The 21,258-nt window shown below is 45.2% G+C and overlaps 1 protein-coding gene across 1 annotated transcript in view; it reads left to right on the top strand.

Annotated features, from left to right (window-relative positions):
* NTN1 (netrin 1) overlaps nt 1–21,258 on the top strand; it is a 131,266-nt gene that overhangs the window by 72,805 nt on the left and 37,203 nt on the right. Inside the window, 2 exon segments of the mRNA XM_073606992.1 lie at nt 7,377–7,526; nt 10,978–11,031. Of these exon segments, the coding sequence (XP_073463093.1) occupies nt 7,377–7,526; nt 10,978–11,031 (204 nt within the window).

Here is a 21,258-nt window from a genome sequence, read left to right as displayed (position 1 = left end):
AGAACAACATTGGTTCTGTCACATGTCTTCTACAGGCTGAATTTAAAAAAATATTAGTGTATAAAATATAGTGTATGTCTGGGAAAAATACCAATAATAGGAAATGTATGTAGTACATCTCTGTAATACAAGCCAGTGCTGGGACCCCCTAAACATAAATTCCTTCTGCAAGCCAAAATTCTCCACAAACAAACCCCCTCCCCTCTTCCAGTACAAATCCCCCGTCCCAGCTCAAATCCTCTCCCTCCCAAAATCCCCCCTCCTGGTACAAATCCCCCCTGCTGGTACAAATCCCCCCTCCTGGTACAAATCCTCCCCCCCTTAAATTTGCCTTCTAAGCATAAATCCCCCCCCACACACAAATTTCCCCTACTAGCACAAATCTTCCCCTCTAAATTCTATCTAACAGAAATCCACCCTCTTAGTACAAATCACCCCTTCTAGCACAACCACCCCAAATCCCCGCTGCGCCCAGGGCAGCCTTCCCTTCCGCCCACCCCTTATCCTGTCCCTGATACAAGCACATTTCTCTGTTTTGCCTCTTGTAAATATAATGAAAGAAACACCTATTGGTCTGGCAGAAATCCAGTGAGCTCCTAACTTCTGTAGTGAGCCAACAACGCTGCCTCCGTTGCGCAGAAATCCCACACAGTGTGGTCAGCTCTGCCCAGTTCTACACTTCTGCTGGACTACAGAACACCTCTACTTCTGTAATGGGGATGGGAAGAGGTAAGGTGTTCTGTCATCCAGCCAGGGCTGGTGCAAGGATTTTTGACACCCTAGGCCACACCTCATTTTGCCGCCCCATTGGCTCCACCTCCTTTGCCCTGCCCATGTGACAGAAGGCGCCGCTATACAGGAAGCATTGGCTCTGCTTTCTCTAGCGCTGGCTCCAGTGTTGTGCTGCACCTCTAATTACACTACCGGTCAGACTGAGTTCGTTACATGCTGCATCCTTGCAGAGCATGCAGACGTGGAGGGAAACCGCCCTAGGCGGCTGCCTAGTTTGCCTAGTGGTAGCACCGGCCCTGCATCAGGCAGGTGAGAACACTGCTTGGAATTCAGCAGAAGCGACACTACATAATCGGGCTCTACTTCATTTATGTTTTACATAACTTACTGCACATCTACAAGACAGGGACTGATTGAAAACAACAGAAACTCTGCAGTCTCCAATGGGATGAAGCATCCACAAGGCTCCTGGGGTAGCCAGAGACCCTGTGATCTAGGCTGTGATAGGCTTTAGGCCACTGATGGGAGACCAGAGAGCCATCATGGCTTGGTTCCATCTGAAAGTGAATCACGCGGCGCGCGCATCCAGCTTTCATCTAACACAACAAAAGGAATATTGAAGAGTTGAAACCGCGCCTGAAAGATAAACACAACAGACAATGGCGCAAGACGCTGCCTAAAAGATGAAGGCCGTGACATAAAATGATCACTGAATTTTACTTATTACCATTATAGTAAATGTAATTATATTTCATCTCAAACATGTTCCTGAGGCAAGAAACATGGGCTCTCCAAGGTCTGTAGTCCATGGACCTCTTTGACCGCTTCTTTTTAACCGTATCTATATGCCCAGGCAGGAAGGATTGGCCAATCACTTGACCAATGACCGGTCCCGTTGGCTCCCAATCATTAGCAAAGGGCCGAGAGCTCTGTCACTGTGCGGTGACTGCGCTGTCAGCACAGGAAGCTCTGCTACCCACGGAAGCATATGTGGGGCACGTGAGCGACCTATCCACTTTGCCGCTACAGGTATGCATTACCTGGACAGCAAGAGGTTAAAAGAACTTTAAAGTGATAGTAAACCGCAGGTAATTAAAAAATTAAATAAAAAAATCCCCTGCAAGACAATGTCATAATGTGCTAGTATGCATCGCATACTAGCACATTATGATAGGCTTACCTTAGAGCTAAGTCCTCCAGCGCCGCCATGTCACCGCTGAGATGGCTGACATCTTCCCCCTGTCTTACTTCCGGGTTCGCAGCCTCTGGCTACATGAGTGGCCGGGGGGCACGATGACTTCGCTCCCGTGTATGAGCGCCGGAGACGCCGTTTCCAGACACACGGGCTCTGAAGTCGATGTTGCCATTGGCTGCATGCACAGGAAATATTCACAGTACCTACAGGTATGCCTTACTATAGGCTTGCCTGTAGGTACAAGTGGTAGTACAGAGTTTACTGTAGTGCAGCTTACCCCCCCCCCGTTGATATGGTGACTGCATTTGTTTTCTTTTTTCAGGCTAAATACATTTTCTGAAGAATATATCTTTTGATCCTTGTGAACCGACATATCAAACAACGTTATCAGCTTCCCCAGTGAACGGAATAGAGATGAGGATTTGGGGGGGGCGTTTGTAGTCCACATTGGAAGAGCAGCCTAGGGTAGCCTTTCTCAAACTTTTCAACACAGGAATCCTTGAAATAACTTTCCGGTCTCCGGGAACCCCTATCTACAACTCATGATACATTAATGGGATGGTCAGTGGGAAGGATGCACCTTACATTTGTGGTAATTGGAAGGAATTACCCCCTTACAGATAGCTAAAAATATCAATGGTGTCAGTGGAAACTTATCTGAGAGGCGGGAATTGCTCAAGGAACCCCTAGCAACCTCTGGAGGAACCTTAGGGTTCCATGGAAGCCTGGTTGAGGAACCCTGGTCTCTATAGATACAGTACAGTGAGTGTCACCCTAGGACAGGAAGTGTTCTACTGGCAGGATCACCAGGTCAAAATGAAGAAAAAAATCCTGAAAAAAAAGAAAACTAATGCAGCCTCCACATCTAGGGACTGGTAAGCGCTAATATAGAAAAAAGTGCTTTTAGGATTAGATATGCAGAAGTCTAGTTTTAGATGGTCCCCTTTGTGCGTTCCTTGCAGATGCACTGACAGCCCACGGACCACAGATTGTGAAACAATTAACTAGAGGGGAGCTTTAGGAGGTCAAAAACTAAAAGAAAGTAGAAAGAAGAAAAAAAAAAACTGAAGACAGTCTATAGGAAGTAGAAAAGTGAACAGGGAGGTAATATAGGGGAACGCAAATACCGCAAAGCAAGAGAAAAGTTTGAAAAAGGGAAACCTGTATAGGAATATACAGCGGGGGAAAATAATGATCGTCTCCCCCGCAGATTGTGTAAGTTTGCCCACTTACAAAGAAATGAAGGGTCTATAATATTTATCATAGGTGTATTTTATATGATACAGACAGAATATCAACCAAAAATCCAGAAAAATCACATGATACAAATGTTATAAATGGAGTTGCAGTTCAGTGAGTAAAATAAGTATTTGATCCCCAAGTAAAACATGACTTAGTAGTTGGTGGAGAAACCCTTGTTGGTGATCACAGAGGTCAGACGTTTCTTGCAGTTGGTGATCAGGTTTGCACACATCTCAGGAGGGATTTTGGTCCACTCTTCTTTACAGATCTTCTCTAAATCTTTAAGGTTTCTTGACTGTCACTTGGCAACTCGAAGTTTCAGCTCCCTCCATACATTTTCTATAGGATTAAGTTCTGGAGACTGGTTAGGCCACTCCATGACCTTAATGTGCTTCTTCTTGAGCTACTCCTTTGTTGCTTTGGCGGTATGTTTTTGGGTCATTTTCATGCTGGAAGACCCATCCACGACCCATCTTCAGTGTTCTGGCTGAGGGAAGAAGGTTTTCACCCAAGATTTTACAATACATGGTCCCGTCCATTGGTCCCTCAATGCGGCAAAGTCGGCCTGTACCTTTAGCAGAGAAACAGCCCCAAAGCATCATGTTTCCACCTCCATGTGTGACTGTAGGGATGATGTTCTTAGGGTCATAGACAGTAATTTTCTTCCTCCAAACACGACGAGTCGAGTTAATGCCAAAGAGCTAAATTTTGGTCTAATCTGACCACAGCACTTTCTCCCAATTCTTCTCTGAATCATTTAGATGTTCATTGGCAAACTTCAGACGGACCTGTACATGTGTCTTCCTGAGGGCGTATTGTGTTACCAATGGTTTGTTTTGGTGACTGTGGTCCCAACTACCTTGAGATCATTCACAAGCTCCTCCCGTGTAGTTCTGGGCCGATCCCTCACTTTTCTCATGATCATCCTCACCCCATGAGGAGAAATCTTGCATGGAGCTCCAAACCGCAAATAATGGCTCCAACAGTTGTCTCCTCGCCAAGCTTCTTGCTGATGGTCTTGCAACCCATTCCAGCCTTGTGCAGGTCTACAATCTTGTCCCTGAAGTCCTTTGACAGCTCTTTGGTCTTCCCCATGATGGTGAGATGTGAATGGAAGAAAGAGATTCTGTGGAAAGGTGTCTTTTATACACATAACAAGTTGTCGTTGGGAGCACCTTCTTAAATTGACAGGACTAATCTGTGTACCTCATGAGCCAGAATTATTGTTGGTTGATAGGGGATCAAATACTTTTTTTACTCACTGAACTGCAACTTAATTTATAAAATTTGTATCACGTGTTTTTTTCTGGATTTTAGGTTGATTTTCTGTCTCATTTAAAATACGCCCATGATAAAAATTATAGACCCTTCATTTCTTTGTAAGTGGGCAAACTTACACAATGTGCAGGGGAGCAAATAATTATTTTCCCCACTGTATACAAAGATAGACGGCAGAAAGACAATAAAGGAGAGACCTGAACAGCAATACAGGGAAGTGAAAAGACATCAATACAAACTATAAAATGTGGTGAAGAAAAGACATTTACAGAGCATAAAGAAAGACAGAGAGAGAGAGAGAGGAGGAAGAATATTGGGTCTTGATGAAAATATAATAAATTACAGATATTACATAGTTACATAGTAGGTGAGGTTGAAAAAAGACACAAGTCCATCAAGTCCAACCTATGTGTGGATTATGTGTCAGTATTACATTACATATCCCTGTATATTGCGGTCATTCAGGTGATTATCTAATAGTTTCTTGAAGCTATCAATGCTCCCCGCTGAGACCACCGCCTGTGGAAGGGAATTCCACATCCTTGCCGCTCCTACAGTAAAGAACCCTCTACGTAGTTTAAGGTTAAACCTCTTTTCTTCTAATTGTAATGAGTGGCCACGAGTCTTATTAAACTCTCTTCTGCGAAAAAGTTTTATCCCTATTGTGGGGTCACCAGTACAGTATTTGTAAATTGAAATCATATCCCCTCTCAAGCGTCTCTTCTCCAGAGAGAATAAGTTCAGAGCTCGCAACCTTTCCTCATAACTAAGATCCTCCAGACCCTTTATTAGCTTTGTTGCCCTTCTTTGTACTCGCTCCATTTCCAGTACGTCCCTCCTGAGGACTGGTGCCCAGAACTGGACAGCATACTCCAGGTGCGGCCGGACCAGAGTCTTGTAGAGCGGGAGAATTATCGTTTTATCTCTGCAGTTGATCCCCCTTTTAATGCATGCCAATATTCTGTTTGCTTTATTAGCAGCAGCTTGGCATTGCATGCCATTGCTGAGCCTATCATCCACTAGGACCCCCAAGTCCTTTTCCATCCTAGATTCCCCCAGAGGTTCTCCCCCCAGTGTATAGATTGCATTCATCTATATGTTTTAAAACAGCCTTTCTCAACCCTTTTTTACCCCAGGGGAACCCCTAAAATAATGTTCAGGTCTTGGGGAACCCCTGCTAAACCAATTCATTGCAGGTCAAATAAGAATTCCCCTTACATTGGTGGTCAGTAGGAAGATGGCACCCCTTACAGTGGTGGCCAGAATACCACCTTTATCTCATTCGCTTTTCCAAGTGGGGTTGGCCCTGGAACTATGCAGGTACCATCAAATGGGAGGCCACTGGGAAATATGGCCTTTACATTGGTGGCCAGAAGTAAGATGTAGTCAGAAGGCCACTGGCTTTGTCAAGTGGCTTTGGCTTCAGAACTATTCAGACAACATTAAATAAGAAATATATCAGTTACAACCCAAGGAACCCGTGGTAATCTCTGGAGAAACCCTAGGAATTCACGGAACCTTGGTTGAGAATGGCTAAAAGAAAAAAAAATTGCAGCCCCATTACCAAACTTAGATGGAAGGTGGTCATTAAGAAGATGGAACCCCAAAAAAAAAAAAAGAAGATGGAACCCCTTAGTGTTGGCCAGAATACCACCCTCACCTTATTGGCTTTTCCAAGTGGAGTTGGCTCCTGAACTATACAAGTACCATCAAATAGAAGGCCATTGGGGAAAATGGCCCTTACATTGGTGGTCAGAAGGCCACTGGCTTTTGCTTCAGAACTATTCAGACACTATTTCAACCCCAACACAAGGAACCCTTGGTAACCTCTGGAACAATTTAGGAATCCAAGGATCCCCTGGTAACCTTTGGAGAAACCAGAGGAATCCAAGAAACTCCTGGTAACCTCTGGAGAAATCCAAGAAACCCCTGGTAACCTCTGGGGAAATCAGAGGAACCCAAGGAACCCCTGGAAACCTCTGGAGAAATCAGAGGAATCCAAGGAACCCCTGGAAACCTCTGGAGAAACCAGAGGAATCCAAGGAACCCCTGGTAACCTCTGGAGAAACCAGAGGAATCCAAGGAACACCTGGTAATCTCTGGAGGAATCCAAGGAACCCCTGGTAACCTCTGGAGAAAATGGTTTAATCAAAAGGAACCCCTGGAAACCTCTGGAGAAATCCTATAGGGTTCCAACGAACCCTGGTTGAGAATGGCAAAAAAAAAATAAAATGCACCCCATTATGAAAAAAAAAACATGGAGTGTGTAAAGGGAAGTAAAACACTGTAAATGTTTTTAATAGAAGAACAAAGATTAGATTTTAATATTTTACAGGTGGGCAGGAGTAGGAAAAGCGTCAGTTCACGGCAGTTGTTCCCACAACAGATAGAACTAAAGACTCTATGAAAAGGGTTTTAATATACAGTGCGGTCAAAGCAACCAATCAGATACTTTACTGAGCTGTCATTGTCTTTATAATGTTAATTACATATTGTGTTTTTATTACAATTGTATAAACTGACCAATGTTTTGTGAAGGTGGAAGGCGGCCATTTTGTAGGAAGGGCTTCCCCAGGATTCTTGAATGCTGGATCCGAGTGAGCCCGTAGGCTTCCCAAATGCTGAACTTCCTCACAAAATGCTTGGCCTTTATTAAAGTGCACCTGTCTTATCAGCACATTAGGGAAATTATTATTATCAGTATATCTGTGTGTGATTTTATGCAATGAATCTATAGCTTGTATTGGCTTCAGTAGACAGCTTGCATGATAGATTCCCCCTCCCCCCTCCCCCACCCTGCTCCCCTCTTCCTCTTGGCTGTCCCCTCCCTGGCGGACCTCGGCATCACCGTGTAATGTGGTACTTGTGTTTTGGCTTTGTGACCTTGTGCTGTTTTTTCCAAACCCTTCTTGTCTGTTCCACCCCGCAGCCTGCGACTGCCATCCTGTTGGTGCGGCCGGCAAAACCTGTAATCAGACCACGGGCCAGTGTCCCTGCAAGGATGGCGTGACTGGCATAACGTGCAATCGATGTGCCAAGGGCTACCAACAAAGCCGCTCGCCCATTGCCCCCTGCATAAGTATGTCTCGTCAAACTTTATGTGTCGTACAAACTATTAACCAGCAATGCCATTTACTCTAGACCTAAGACGTATCCAGAATGTTTGACGGAAGGGTCTTGAGGCGTTAAAGCAACAATCAATAGGCTTCATGTATAGGAATGATCGAATAGAATAGGTTCCATCAACTTCATTAAAATTCTTGTTCTTCCTTATGCATGAGGCCTATTGTACCATGGTTCATGGGTGTTTACTATCTAAAAGCCTTTGACATCACCAATAAGCAATACAATGGCTTTGGCTCCTAGTAGTTCTCTGGAATTCTCATATTAAACCTATGAGATGGCTGCCAGGTAGAAGTTACATGCCAAAAGCCAACACTTTGGAATCAATCGGGTTAGTTACGAGTCTGATTGCAGAGGCAGCCATTCAATCAGCTGACTATAGAAGCCTATTGACACTTTAGGCAGCTACCTCTGAATAGATTGGCCATAGCCTTGGGCCATTGACTTATCCAGGGAAAAACATTGAAACATCTATGAGTAAATGGTATTGTTCTCCACCAAACGTCTCCTACTAACAATGTTTGATGTGATTGTGAGTTGAAGAGAGCCCGGCGTGGGATTCATCGAACCCAGCCGTAACCCATAGCAGCCAATAGATGGCGGGCAGTAGCAACAGCAAATTGCTAAAGAGGTTCTTCACTCAAAATAAGCTCCATCAGCAATTGCCAAGTCATCATTTCCTAATTCCAGTCTTTAAAGTGGTTGTAAACCCTTCCATATACCCATTGAATTGACTGGCCTCAGGTGATACACAGAGATGAAATGAACCCTCCTACATAAGTTGTACCTGTTTATCTATAGCTGTCTTTCCCCTACATCCATTCAAAGTGCAGAATTTACACAGGAGATCTCTCAGCTCTGAAAAGCAGGGGGCGGAGAGCTGATGTTACATCAGTGAGGAGAGCTCTGAGAGTTAATTGGAGGCAAGAGACACGCCCCCCCTTCACACAGGAACAGAGCTGAAGCTGGCAATCAGCTGGAGGTCCCTCCCCTGTCACCATTTTTCTATTGGTGTCAGGAAATCTCATCAGAAATGACTCATGCAGATAGCAGAGGGAGCAGGCAGCAGACAGAAATGACACTTAGTGCATAGCAGAGGGAGCAGGCAGCAGACAGAAATGACACTTAGTGCATAGCAGAGGAAGCAGGCAGCAGACAGAAATTACACTTAGTGCATAGCAGAGGAAGCAGGCAGCAGACAGAAATGACACTTAGTGCATAGCAGAGGAAGCAGGCAGCAGACAGAAATGACACTTAGTGCCTAGCAGAGGAAACAGGCAGCAGACAGAAATGACACTTGGTGCATAGCAGAAGAAGCAGGCAGCAGACAGAAATGACACTTAGTGCTCTGGATGGAGACAAGTACACACTATAGAGTAGGAGCCTCCAAACTTTCTAAGCAAAGGGCCAATTTGCTGTCCTTTAGGCTTTAGGGGGGGCCGGACTGTGGCTAGTGGGTGTACAAAATACCTTCACATCAGTGCCCCATCATTGGTTTTAAAGGAGAAACAGCGCCCTGTTGAGAGTGTCAGTAGGGGAAATGGTGCTCCACCATTGGTATCAGTTGGTGTAATATTGCCCCAAGGGCCAGATAACAGCAAGCAAAGGGCCACATCCGCCCCCCCAGGCCGCAGTTTGGTGACCACTGCTATAGAGGGATATGCATTGTTCATATTTCATGTCTGAGGTTTACAACCACTTTAAGGACAAGGTTGTAATTTTTAAGCTTCCAGTCCCGCCAACTACCGATCTATAGTCTGGACAGAGAGCTGTCTTGAACGGTTCTGTCTATGTGTTAGCAGCACAGAAACTTTGGCCTGCCCAGCAATGCATACATGTGGGCAATAAAGCCCACCCTTGTGCTGCTGCACATACGTGTTACGTGGGCAGCAACAGGTTAAATAAAATAGAACTTGCGCTAAAACGTTTTTCACACTTTTTTTTTTATATCCCCAGAAACCTCCCCAGTGGTGACAGAGCTGCCAAAAAAAAAACAAAACAAGAGTAGCATCAGACCTGTTGATGGAAGAGTCAACTTCATTTTATTGGTTCAATCATAAAACCAATGATGCCTTTCACTGCCCAAAACATCCCTCCTTCATCAGGGCTTGAAAACTTTGTCAGCACTTAAATGGACTCGGTGAAGGCAAAAAAAAAAAAAGCAAACAGATCTGTCCTTCATCAAATCTATTTAAGAGCTGACAAAGTTTAAAAGCCAACACGGAGGGATGTTTTGGTTGCCGAAACGCGTCGGATGTTTTACCAATTCTGCCTTTTTCCTCAATTGGTCTGCTGCTCCTGTTGTATTGTTTTACGTTCTTGGTGCCCACTGGAAGGAAGCCATGATTCATGGGGGTAGTCTCACCAGAACCAGAGAGTTTATCAAATAATTTTGTTCTCCTTACCCCTTTAAACAATTAGTTATTGAAGTCCCAGAACCTCCTGGAGATTTCTGGAAATAAAAACCTGATGGATTCCAAAGCTTTCATTCAAGGAAACAAGGTTTTGGCTGATTGTTCCACTTAAAAAAAAAAAAAAAAGTCTTTCTGTCCTAGAGCTAAGAGATTTGATTGGCTCTGATACTCTAGCCCTATCCTTCCCCAGCCCACCCCCCTTTATCATAGGACCTGCTTAGGAAAGACAACACCAATCAGGGCATTTTGATATTTGCATAACTCCTCCCAAGGGCCAGCCCACTACTTGCACCAGTGCTGAGGGCTCTTGAGAAGGAATACTGAGGCCGGAGGTCTTAGAAAGGTTTACATAGAAAAGCACAGAGATCCAATGATGACATCACTGGATCTATCTAAAATACATTTTATAAAGATAATGGAATGATTTTAATTAAAAAATGAATTAGCATGTTGACGAGGGAGGAACCAGGGATAGCAAAATATAAGCAGCATAAACGTCAGCTTTAAGATGATTTTTTTGTGACCGCCTCTGCCTCCGCCCCCCCCCCCATTATGAGCAATACTGAGCAAGGAAAATGCCCATTCTGATTGGCCTTTCCCTTAAAGGGAACCTGTCACTAATAAAGTAACACCTTATTGGATAAATTTACCTGTGCTCCTTTCTGATGTAGAGTCAGAGGCTTTAATAAAAGGAGCCAAAACTGATGATTTTCCAGTAAAAGAAATAGCCAAGTTGTTTTACTCTTCCCTTCAGTATGTGACAGGTTCTCTTTAGGTCTGCACTGCCTGAAAATAACTGCCACTAGTTTCCTGGCTGCTCGTGTAGGAAAATACGCTAACAAAGTCATTAAATTTATACTAACATGACTGCAATGTACAATGAGCCCTGCCATAGAACAAACCTCTCCAGTTCTCTTATGTGTTATAAAGAAATCACTAATGTATTTTTTTTTTTTTTTTACTTTCCACACCACCTGCCTTGTTTTTCCACAGAAATCCCAGTAGCTCCACCCACTACGGCAGCCAGCAGCACCGAAGAACCGGCAGGTAAGCAAATCGGCATCACTGACCATAAATAATCTGTGTTGTCACTGCTGAGCAGTATAACAATCATATGGCTTCGAACTGTTACTGCATTATGTAAAGGATCGGTTACTAACGGATAATATTTCGGTTATTTTTCTCAGATCTATTATTATTTTAGCCAGTAAAGCACCTTTAAAGCTTTCTTTATTTTGAGAAATGCCACACACAAGATAAAAGCTGACATGAACCTGCCAGTAGGAGTGGCTTGATGGGCAGGAAGGGGGAGGACCTGGGGGTGGGTGTATTGGAGAGGAAGCCCCGGTAGTTGGGCTAATAGGAGAGGGAGCTCCTGGTGTGTGGGCTAACAGTAGAGGGAGCTCTAGGTGGGCGGACTTATTGGAGAGGGAGCCCTGGGTGGGTGGGCTTTTAGGAGTGGAAGCTCCAGGTGGGTGGGCTTATAAGAGAGGGAGCTCTGAGTGGGTGGGCTTTTAGGAATGGAAGCTCTAGGTGGGTGGGCTTATAAGAGAGGGAGCTCTGAGTGGGTGGGCTTAGAGGGAGCTTAGGGTGGACCGGTTTGTAGGAGAGGGAGCTCCTGCTTGGGGGGGGCTTATAGGAGAGGGAGCTTTGGGTAGATGATCTTATAGGAGAGGGAGCTCTAGGTGGGTGGTCTTATAGGAGAGGGAGCTCTGGGTAGATGATCTTATAGGAGAGGGAGCTCCTGCTGGGTGGTCTTATAGGACAGGGAGCTTTGGGTAGGTGGTCTTATAGAAGAGGTAGCCCTGGGTAGGTGGACTTATAGGAAAGGGAGCTCCTGGCTGGTGGGCTTATAGGAGAGGGAGCCTCGGGTGGGTGATTTTTTTTTTTTCAAATCAGATCTTTTTTTTATGTGTGAGTGAGATTATAGTAGAGGGAGCTTCGGGTAGATGGGATTATGGGAGAGGGAGCTCTGGGTGATTGGGCTTATCGATAAGGGAGCCCTGGGTGAGTGGGCTTATAGGTGAGGGAGCCTTGGATAGTTGGGACTATAGGAAAGGGAGCTCCAGGTGGGTGGATTTATAGGAACAGGATCCTTGGGTGGGATTATAGAAGAGGCAGTTCTGGGTAGATGGTCTTATAGGAGAGGGAGCTCCGGGTGGGTGGGCTTATAGGTGAGCAAGCCTTGAGTGGGTGGGAGTATAGTATTGGGAGCTCTGGGTGAGTGGGCTCATAGGAAAGGGAGCTCCAGGTGGGTGGGATTATAGAAGAGGAAGTTCTGGGTAGATTGTCTTATAGGAGAGGGAGCTCCCGCTGGGTGGGCATATAGGGGAGGGAGCTTTGGGTGGGTGGGCATATGGAAGAGTGGGCATATGGAAGAGGGAGTTTCGTGTGGGTGGGCTTGTAGGAGAGGGAGCTCCTGTTGGGTGGGCCTATAGAAGAGGGAGCTCCTGTTGGGTGGGCCTATAGAAGAGGGAGCTCCTGTTGGGTGGGCCTATAGAAGAGGGAGCTCCTGTTGGGTGGGCCTATAGGAGAGGGAGCTCCTGTTGGGTGGGCCTATAGGAGAGGGAGCTCCTGTTGGGTGGGCTTAAAGGAGAGGGAGGTCCAGGTGGTTTTGCTTATAGGAGAGCGAGCTCTGGGTGGGTGGGTTGATGTTAACCCCGTCCTGGCACAGTACGCTATGCTGGGGATATAGTAAAACAGAACTTCACCCATTAAAATAACTTTTTCTCTCCTGGTTCCTCCACCTTTCCTCTTATGTTTCATCAATTTCAGAAACATTTTGAACAGCGCTTCCTCACTTAGGTGAGAATTGTGTAGGGAGCCCCGCTGCTTCCAGTAGGCAGTGTGTTTCTGAAGGTAGTAAATGCGGCACTAGATTTCACGCATTTGCAGACGCGACCCTTCCCTCTGCCAAGTATTTGGGAACTGGCAAAAACCAGCAGCATGCATGCGTGGGGGGATTCCCGCGTACACACGCACGCACATGCCGTGGGTCTCTAAAAGGTGCCAGACACCAACGGTATGTGTGTGCATGCCCAGGAATCTCCCCCACGCGTTTTGTGTGTTTGTGTTTTGCTTTTGTATTAAGCTGTTTGGTTATTTACCTCAAAAATATCTGATGAAACCCAGAATTTTCGTCAATGTTTACTAGCTTAAAAGTGTTGCTTTTTTTTTTTTTCCTGTGCGGTTGACCAATCCTGTGTTTGTCACGTGTCTGATATGGTAGGAGTACAGCTCCTCTTATTAGTGGCCTTTGGCATTTTACTTTCACCCCCTCCCGATTACAGAGGAATGAGGTGATAACGTTTGCACGGTCACGCTTGTGTTTATACATATTTTTGGAAAAACACAAAGTCAGCCAGTTTTTTTTAATTGGCGTGAAACGGCCTTCATGTGCTGAAACGGAAAATTATTTCTAATAATAGCGAACAAATAACTTCTCGAGCACACCACTCTGGAATTTTAACAAAAACAAGGTGTGTAAATGAGCGCGAGGTGTTCTGTACCCCCCGATGGCGTATACGAGGAAAGATCGGCGTCTGACCTTGGTCTACCAACTGTATGTGTGTGCTTGAAGTATATCTAAGGCCATTTTAGAGTAGGTCAGCCTTTTTCAACCAGGGTGCCCAGAGGTTTCTTCAGGGGTGCCTTGGGAAAAGGCCTAAAAATTGCCCAAAAATTGTATACAAGTCAACAGGTGGATCAAGCCTGCCTTTTGATTATACAAAGCCACAGGTTTACTTTGTGCACCATTGCAACCTTCTAGCTGCCAGTGTTCAAGCAACCAATGATTTCATTGGTTGATTAAGACGTCAGGCACATGCACAGCATCCTTGTTTGCCCCTTGCTTTGCTGTATTTGCTTTGAAAGAATAAAACACCTCTAAACGTTGGGTGTCCTATTTGTGTGAATGTTCCTGTATTATATAAAACTATTTGTTTTGTTGTTTACATTTTAGAATTAAAGGGGTTGTAAACCTTCATGTTTTTTCACCTTATTGCATCCCCCAGCCCCCCCTAAACCCTTGAACTTGACCCAGCCGGGACGCGCCGTCTCTCTGCTCGGGCTCTTGATTGGATAGATTGATAGCAGCACAGCCATTGGCTCCCATTGCTGTCAATCAAATCCAATGATGCGGGGGCGGGGCCGAGTCATACATTCGGCGGCTATGGACGCGGAATGCTGGACTGGGGAGCGCTCCTGCAAGGTAAGCCCCTCGGGAGAGCACTTCTCCTAGGGGGTTATCTGATGTGGGGAGGAGCCGAGAGAGCCTCCGGGGGACCCCAGAAGACGAGGTTCTGGGCCACTCTGTGCAAAACGAGCTGCACAGTGGAGGTAAGTATAATATGTTTGTTATTTTAAAAAAAACAAAAACGATCCTTTACAATCACTTTAAGGTGCCTTCAAATTGTGCTCAACTTTAAAGAGTGCCTTGACTGAAAAAAAGCTTGAGAAACACTGGAGTAGGCGACTGCATTTTTGTGCAATCTGTGCATTATTTGGGAGATTTTCCTTCACTTTCTGTCCTGAAGACTGACTGAAAACAGGAAGTGAGAGGATATTTTTTACAATGTAAGGTGCAATCCCCTTAGCTGTAAACACAAAAGACCGGCTTCTGTGTCTACAAATGACAGTTCCCACAGATGCAGGGGTAAGCAGCTGTGGAGGAAGGCTGAACTCTGCACTCTGTATGCAGTGCACCCCTGAACTCTACACTATGTACATAGCACACCCATGAACGCTGCACTCTGTGTATAATAACAACCCCCCTCGAACCCTGAACTTGGTTGACAATGTACTCCTGGCATATAGTGCCCCTTTAAGATCCCCTCTCTGTTAGGGAAACTTGACCACACCCAATATTTGATGCGGTCTGGAGGGTGTGTGTGTGGGGGGGGGGGCAAGGTTTGGAGGGTTGTGGTCAAGTTCCTGCACTTCTTTTCTGAGAAAAAAAAAAAGCACTGCACTGATCAAATTTCTGCCGGTTCAGCAGGGAGAGTATGAATTTCTATTGGTGTGGTGCCTTCCCTGGTCAACCGAAGTCGATTGTTTGATTGACATCTTTTGAAGGAAGTTATTGGAAAACTTTTCTTGATCAGTGGTTGCAACTAAATGACTGGAGGTGTTGCTGTCAGAATACAATGTCCTGATTTGTGGGGGGGGATGATTTTTCCATCCCTTCATTCATCCACTGGCTGAACAAAAAAAATAAAAAATGATAGTGTATGGCTAGCTTAGGCAGCTGGGGTGGGAGTTATGGTGCAAAAAGCTCAAGAAGATGGGTTAGGGTCCTTTTAGTTGCTTTAACTGACATCGCTTGTAGATCATTCCTTTGATCTGCAGATGAATGAACAGAAAGATACAAATGCAACTATATGCTACATTGTATCTTTCTATATTCCATCTGAACAAGTGTTATTTTTTAAACACTGTCAAACTGCTTTTTTGACAGCTGCTGACATCCTCTCTAAGTATACTGAATTGTCGGCTTTGCATAAACAAATGCTGGAGATGCCCAGAGGAACATGCCGATTTTAAACATATATTCTGGACACGTCCGAAAATATAAACCTTTTGGCCCGAGGTCACCCAATTTATTGCCACGTCGGCCACCGTGGGGGTTTCTCTGACCATAGACGTTTGTTTACGTGGCCTGGTGCACCCTCTAAGCCCCTTGTAGAGCAATTAGAACCCTTCTTAGCCTACTCCTTTTTTACGCCCATAAAGCCATCATCTCCATGAATGAGCACTGTGGTTGTACTGAAGTTGATCTACTGATTGACTTCGATACAACCACCCTCTTGGATTCTCCCTGCTCGATCAGCACTGCAGGCTATAAACTGCAATGCTGATCAGTGTATTCTGACGGCGGGAAAGTCTCTTCACTGTCAGCATTCAGTTGCTAAGCGGGAGGATTCCCCCATCCACATCAGTGTGTGTGTGGATTGGGAATCGGGGCCAGTTCTAATGTAGGGGCCACTTTAGCAGCAATTCAAACTTCACACTTTAGCCAAAACTTTTTGTGAAAAGAAAACTAAGTCGGCATAGTGTCCTTTTCTTCATCCCCATCTTTGTGGCTGTATCTCTTCTACTTATTAAGCAGGGATTAGTTACAGTCCGCACAATGGAGAAAACAAAATAAAAACTCTATACGGGTAGCTCAGCAGCAAATACAAATGACCCAAAATATTCTGAGAACCCGGTTCAAAAATAATCGTGACCATAGAAACACCACATGACCAGTTGCAGCCTATAAATTTATTTACTGAGAAAATCATTAAAATGGCGTGTAGGAGACCGAGCATAGCGGGGCCCCAGCTGTGATAATATATATGAATGTTGTCCTAGATTCAGCATCCATCCATCCATACAACAAATCCAGAAAAAAAGGAAAATTGAAAGGCCCAACCAACAGTCTGAAACATTATTTGTTGTGTCTATAGATCTATGGATATCTTAATGGGCCGACTCCAGAAAGAGACTTTTCCATTAAAAAAACAAATGCTATGTACAATATTCCAAATGTTATTCTGCAACTGCCAACTAGGGAATAAAGGACTGGTGATGATTCCTTCCATCCTGGTCTTAACAGTCCCTTTGTACTGATTAGATCAACCTTTCTCAACCTTTTCGGCACAGAGGAACCCTTGAAATAACTTTCTGGTCTCAGGGAACCCCTGCTAAAAATGACTATATCTACAACTCATAGTACATCAGTGTGATGGTCAGTGGGAAGAATGCTCCTTACACTTGTAGACAATGAGAAGAATTAGCTCCTTACAGATAGCTAAAAAGATCAATGGTGTCATTGGGAACTTATCTGAAAGGCAGAAATTGCTCATTGCCCAAGGAACCCCTAGCAAACTCCGGAGGAACCCTTGGGCTCCATGAAACCCTGATTGAGAAGCCCTGGATTAGATTTTAGCAAACACCACACAGAATTCAATGCCCTATTGCATTGAGTTCTTGTAAACAGGACAGTCTAAGCATTTCTCAACCTTTTCAACACTGAGGAACCCTTGGAATAACTTTCTGGTCTCTGGGAACCTCTGCTAAAAATTAATATATCTACAACTCATGATACATTAGTGTGATGATCAGTGGGAAGGATGCTCCTTACACTTGTGGTCATTGTGAAGAATTTCCGCCTTACAGATAATTAAAAAAATCAATGGTGTCCGTGGGAACTTATCTGAGATTCAGAAATTGCTCAAGGAACCCTTGTAATCTCTGGAGGAACCTTAGAGTTCCATTAGACCCCAGCCATATGTCTCACCCGTCTAATCAATCCTGGCTAAAAAGTATAGACAGACCCAATATGGTCCTCAGCCAGCACCACACTAAAAAAAATGGTCACACTAAAGGATTATAAACTGTTCACATTCCTTTTGAGAATATGAGTTGTCCTTAATGTTGGTTTTGAATCAATGAGGTGCTATATATGGAGATCAATTAAAGTCTGGCCACAAAGGTTGTGTTGTACGCAATCTCCAAAATACTGGAGAACCACATACACATCCCCCATCCTCGGCATCCACATAATATACGGTGCGATTGTCGAGATTCCTTATAGGCTTGTGGTGTGCCAGCCTCCATATGCCCATAACCATTACTGATCCTAATTGATTTTGCCAAAATGGCCAAATGTTGCATGGTGAGGTGGAGGCTGTAGATTAGACAGGTCTTATTACAAGAGAACAGGGAACCAGATGTTTGGACATTAACCCTATGGGGAATCACCAAACACCCCCGTCCATTTTTTAATAGTATTTTCCAGTGTTCATATGCTGGAATATTTAGTTATTGGTGATTCTTTGAGTCTTCAGTCTCTGCAATGAAAAGCTTGAGGTTTTCTTAGACCACAATCTAGCGTTGATCTCATTGATTCTTAGATTATTGCTGAATTTCTGTTGGCTTTGGTGGGGTCTAAGAATGAGTTGGGCTGTTTGCCAAGAGCTACCAGGCAGTATTCTATGTGATGGTCTGGATCTTAAATGTATATGTGAACCCTTACCTTGTAAAATGCCCCCATTCAGTTTAAGGCCCCTTAAAGACGGGGCGGATCTGTTTTGATGGACTCTGCTAGCTCAGTGGAGATCGCTCCGTTGATCCCAGCTTAGCAGGCGGATGACAGGTCCGTCTCTGCTCACTGTCACTCTCACTCTCCTCTATGGGGAGATTAGATGAAAACGATCCACTGGACGGATGGCGAACGTATCACCATACATCTGTTTTGAGCGGATCTTATCGGATGGCATGCGGATGTCAGTGGACACATATCCGCTGACTCTCGCCTCCCCATAGAAGTCAGTGGGTGGCCTGAAAAACGGATATTCGGACCGTCCGATCATGTGAAAGGGGCCTGAAACAAAAATGGAAGGTAAAAACATTTGTGTGTATATATAATAAAACTGTTAAAAAAAAGTGATCACATGACCTCTGTTCTCATCTGCATAAGAGGCTAAAAAAGGTGGGGGGAGGAGACGGCAGGGTGCGTACCAGCAGGAGGCAGAGAAACAGCAGTACACTAATCCTTCCAGTGATTAGCTGGGAGGCCTTCCTCTCTCTGTGAAGGTTCCCATTTAATAGGGTTATGGTATATCTAGTAGCAGTTAATTATTTTCAACAGAACTTGTTCTGTGATATTGAAGACGTTCTATCTAGTTGGTTGGAGAAGCTATAAAACTCCTTTAACATTACAGATGTGGCTCCTAGTAGCTTTCCCCTCTCTGTGGTGATTCCCATTCCTCCAGGTCATAATATATATAGTAGTAGTTAGCAGAGGCATAACTAGAACCTTCAGGGTCCCGGTGCAAGAAACCATAATTGCCCCCCTGCCCGCCAGGGTGGCGGAACGCCAGGGCCTAGTCACAAGTGCGACCTTTGCGACCCTGGTGGTTCCAGCACTGGTGTCAGTAGTTTTTTTTTTTTTTACATTTTATAGATTTTTTTTTTTACAATTTTATTTTTTACAGTTTTACGGAACCCCGTTGGGGGGGCTTTGGTGAGATATCAGGGGTCTAAACAGACCTCTGATGTTTCACCTTTAAGACAGAGAAAGGAGATTGAGGACACAGCCCTCAATCTCTGCAGCCTTAGCTACAGAGAATGAATGGCCACGATCAGGACAGGAGCTTCCCATTCATTCACAAACTGAAGCATAGCAAGCACAGTTTACTACACTCAGTTGTAAATGAACAGAGTCAGTGATTGGTACAGTTTTTGTTCATTAAGACAAGGAAGGAGCCAGTAGATTACACATTTACCAGCCCCTGCCCTCTATCCTGACAGATCCCCCGCAGCAGCTGGCGGGAGAGAGGGGAACCCGGCAGTGTTGCAGGGGATGAGGGGGGACGGGGGAGTACACAGGAGCCCAATCACAGCAGGAGGTGGATAGGAGGGGTGGCAGGAAGAGGAACTGATCCCCTCCGTTCTTAACCTGCAGCCACTGGAAAATGGAGGGGATCAGCTTCTCTATATGCTGCCCCCACTGCCCCTTCTATCCAGGTACAGGGGGCCGCATAGGGCTGGGTCATATTTGCGACCCCTGTACTTATGCCCCTGGTAGTTATTTTACTCTGTAAGATTGAAGAGGTTCTTACTGAAGAAATTACTTGGAGAAGCTATGAAATGTCTTCGGGTGTTACAGATATGACTACTAGTAGCCTTCCTCCTCTTTCTGAAGGTTCCCATTTCTCCAGGTCATGGTATATCTCACAGTAGTTAGTCATATTCAACTGGATTTGTTCTGTAATGCTGAAGATGTTCCAACTAAACTTGTGACTTGGAGAAGCTATAAAAAGTCTTCAACGTCTTCAAAAGTCTTCAACTAGCCTTCCCCTCTCTGGTCTTCGCTCGATAGAGATTTCCATCCTCAGTGGGGAATCCTCAGATGTATTTCTCTTCCTCAATAGTTCCTTCTCTGGTTACCTTGTCATCTCAGGATATGAGGGTTGAGTTCCACGTGACCAGGATGGCCCGGATCTGGGAAGCGAGGATGTGCCGGGCCGCAGTGTCCATGTGTGCTCTGCTGGTCCTTGTTTTGCATTGTTGCTCCAGTCCTGACACGCCCGACATGGTTCAGCAGACCCTCGAACAGGGAAAATACGCAGATTAGCTGACAATGAGAGAAGCAGACACAAGAAAATCAGTGTGTGTTTTTTTTTTTTTCTGTGAAAGCAAGAAGCTGATAATGGACGGGACATAATAAAAATAAACAGTCCTGAGCGATCGTGACACAACCGAGGAAAAATTCACTGCAAACCCAGGTCCACCCAGCTACCAACCACAAGTTATCACATGCTGTTTGACCTTCAAACTTCATACCCGTCATCTGTCCTCTTTTCTCTAGCACCTTTGATTCCTCTACTCATGAGAAAGTGTACCTTTCTCTTCCAGGCAGTCACAAGAGTACAGCTTCTTCCAAGCAATAGGTTGGAATTTTATCTGATTAAGGAACGTTTGCCTGGCCGGGAATGTTTAGAGACATTTAAAGGCCTTTGCAGAAGGAGAGGTCATCAGTGGTAGCTTCTATAGTCTTTTAAAGCAGAGTTCATTTAAAGGATTAGTCCATCCCTGACCTTTTGCCTTAAATCCTCCACCAGTGAGATCTTTCTAAACTCTGTTCCTGTGCAACTGGGCATTTTGGGTGTTCCCGGCTCCTCTTTTTGCATTCTCTTTAATATAAAATTCATACAACTCCAGCAGGTGGGAGCCCCTCATAATGAGCACAGAAGGTGTACAGACCCAGGAACTCAACATAGGCATGGGGGGAACCCCTCATAATGGGCACAGCAGGTGTACAAACCGGGAACTCTGCACAGGGATGGTGAGAACCCCTCATAATGGGCAAGGCAAGTGTACAGACCTGGGTCCTCAGCACAGGGAAGGTGGGAACCCTTCATAATGGGCACAACGCGTGTACAGACCAGGGAACTCAGCACAGGGATGGTGGGAACCCCTCATAATGGGCACAGTGGGTGTACAGACCTGGGAACTCAGCACAGGGATGGTGGGAACCCTTCATAATGGGCACAACAGATGTAGAGACCCGGGAATTTTGCCCAGAGATGGTGGGAACCCTTCATAAAGGACACAGCAGGTGTACAGACCCGGGAACTCAGCACAGGGATGGTGGGAAACCCTCATAAAGGACACAGCTGGTGTACAGTCCAGGGAACTCAGCACAGGGATGGTGGGAACCCCTCATAATGGGCACAGTGGGTGTACAGACCAGGAAGTCATCCCAGGGAAAGTGGGAACCCCTCATAA

Source organism: Aquarana catesbeiana, linkage group LG12 (genome assembly GCF_042186555.1).
Source record: "Aquarana catesbeiana isolate 2022-GZ linkage group LG12, ASM4218655v1, whole genome shotgun sequence".
NCBI classification, from domain to species: Eukaryota; Metazoa; Chordata; class Amphibia; order Anura; family Ranidae; genus Aquarana; species Aquarana catesbeiana.
The sequence above is the reverse complement of the archived record's forward strand: the minus strand, read 5'-3'. Positions and strand labels throughout refer to the sequence as shown.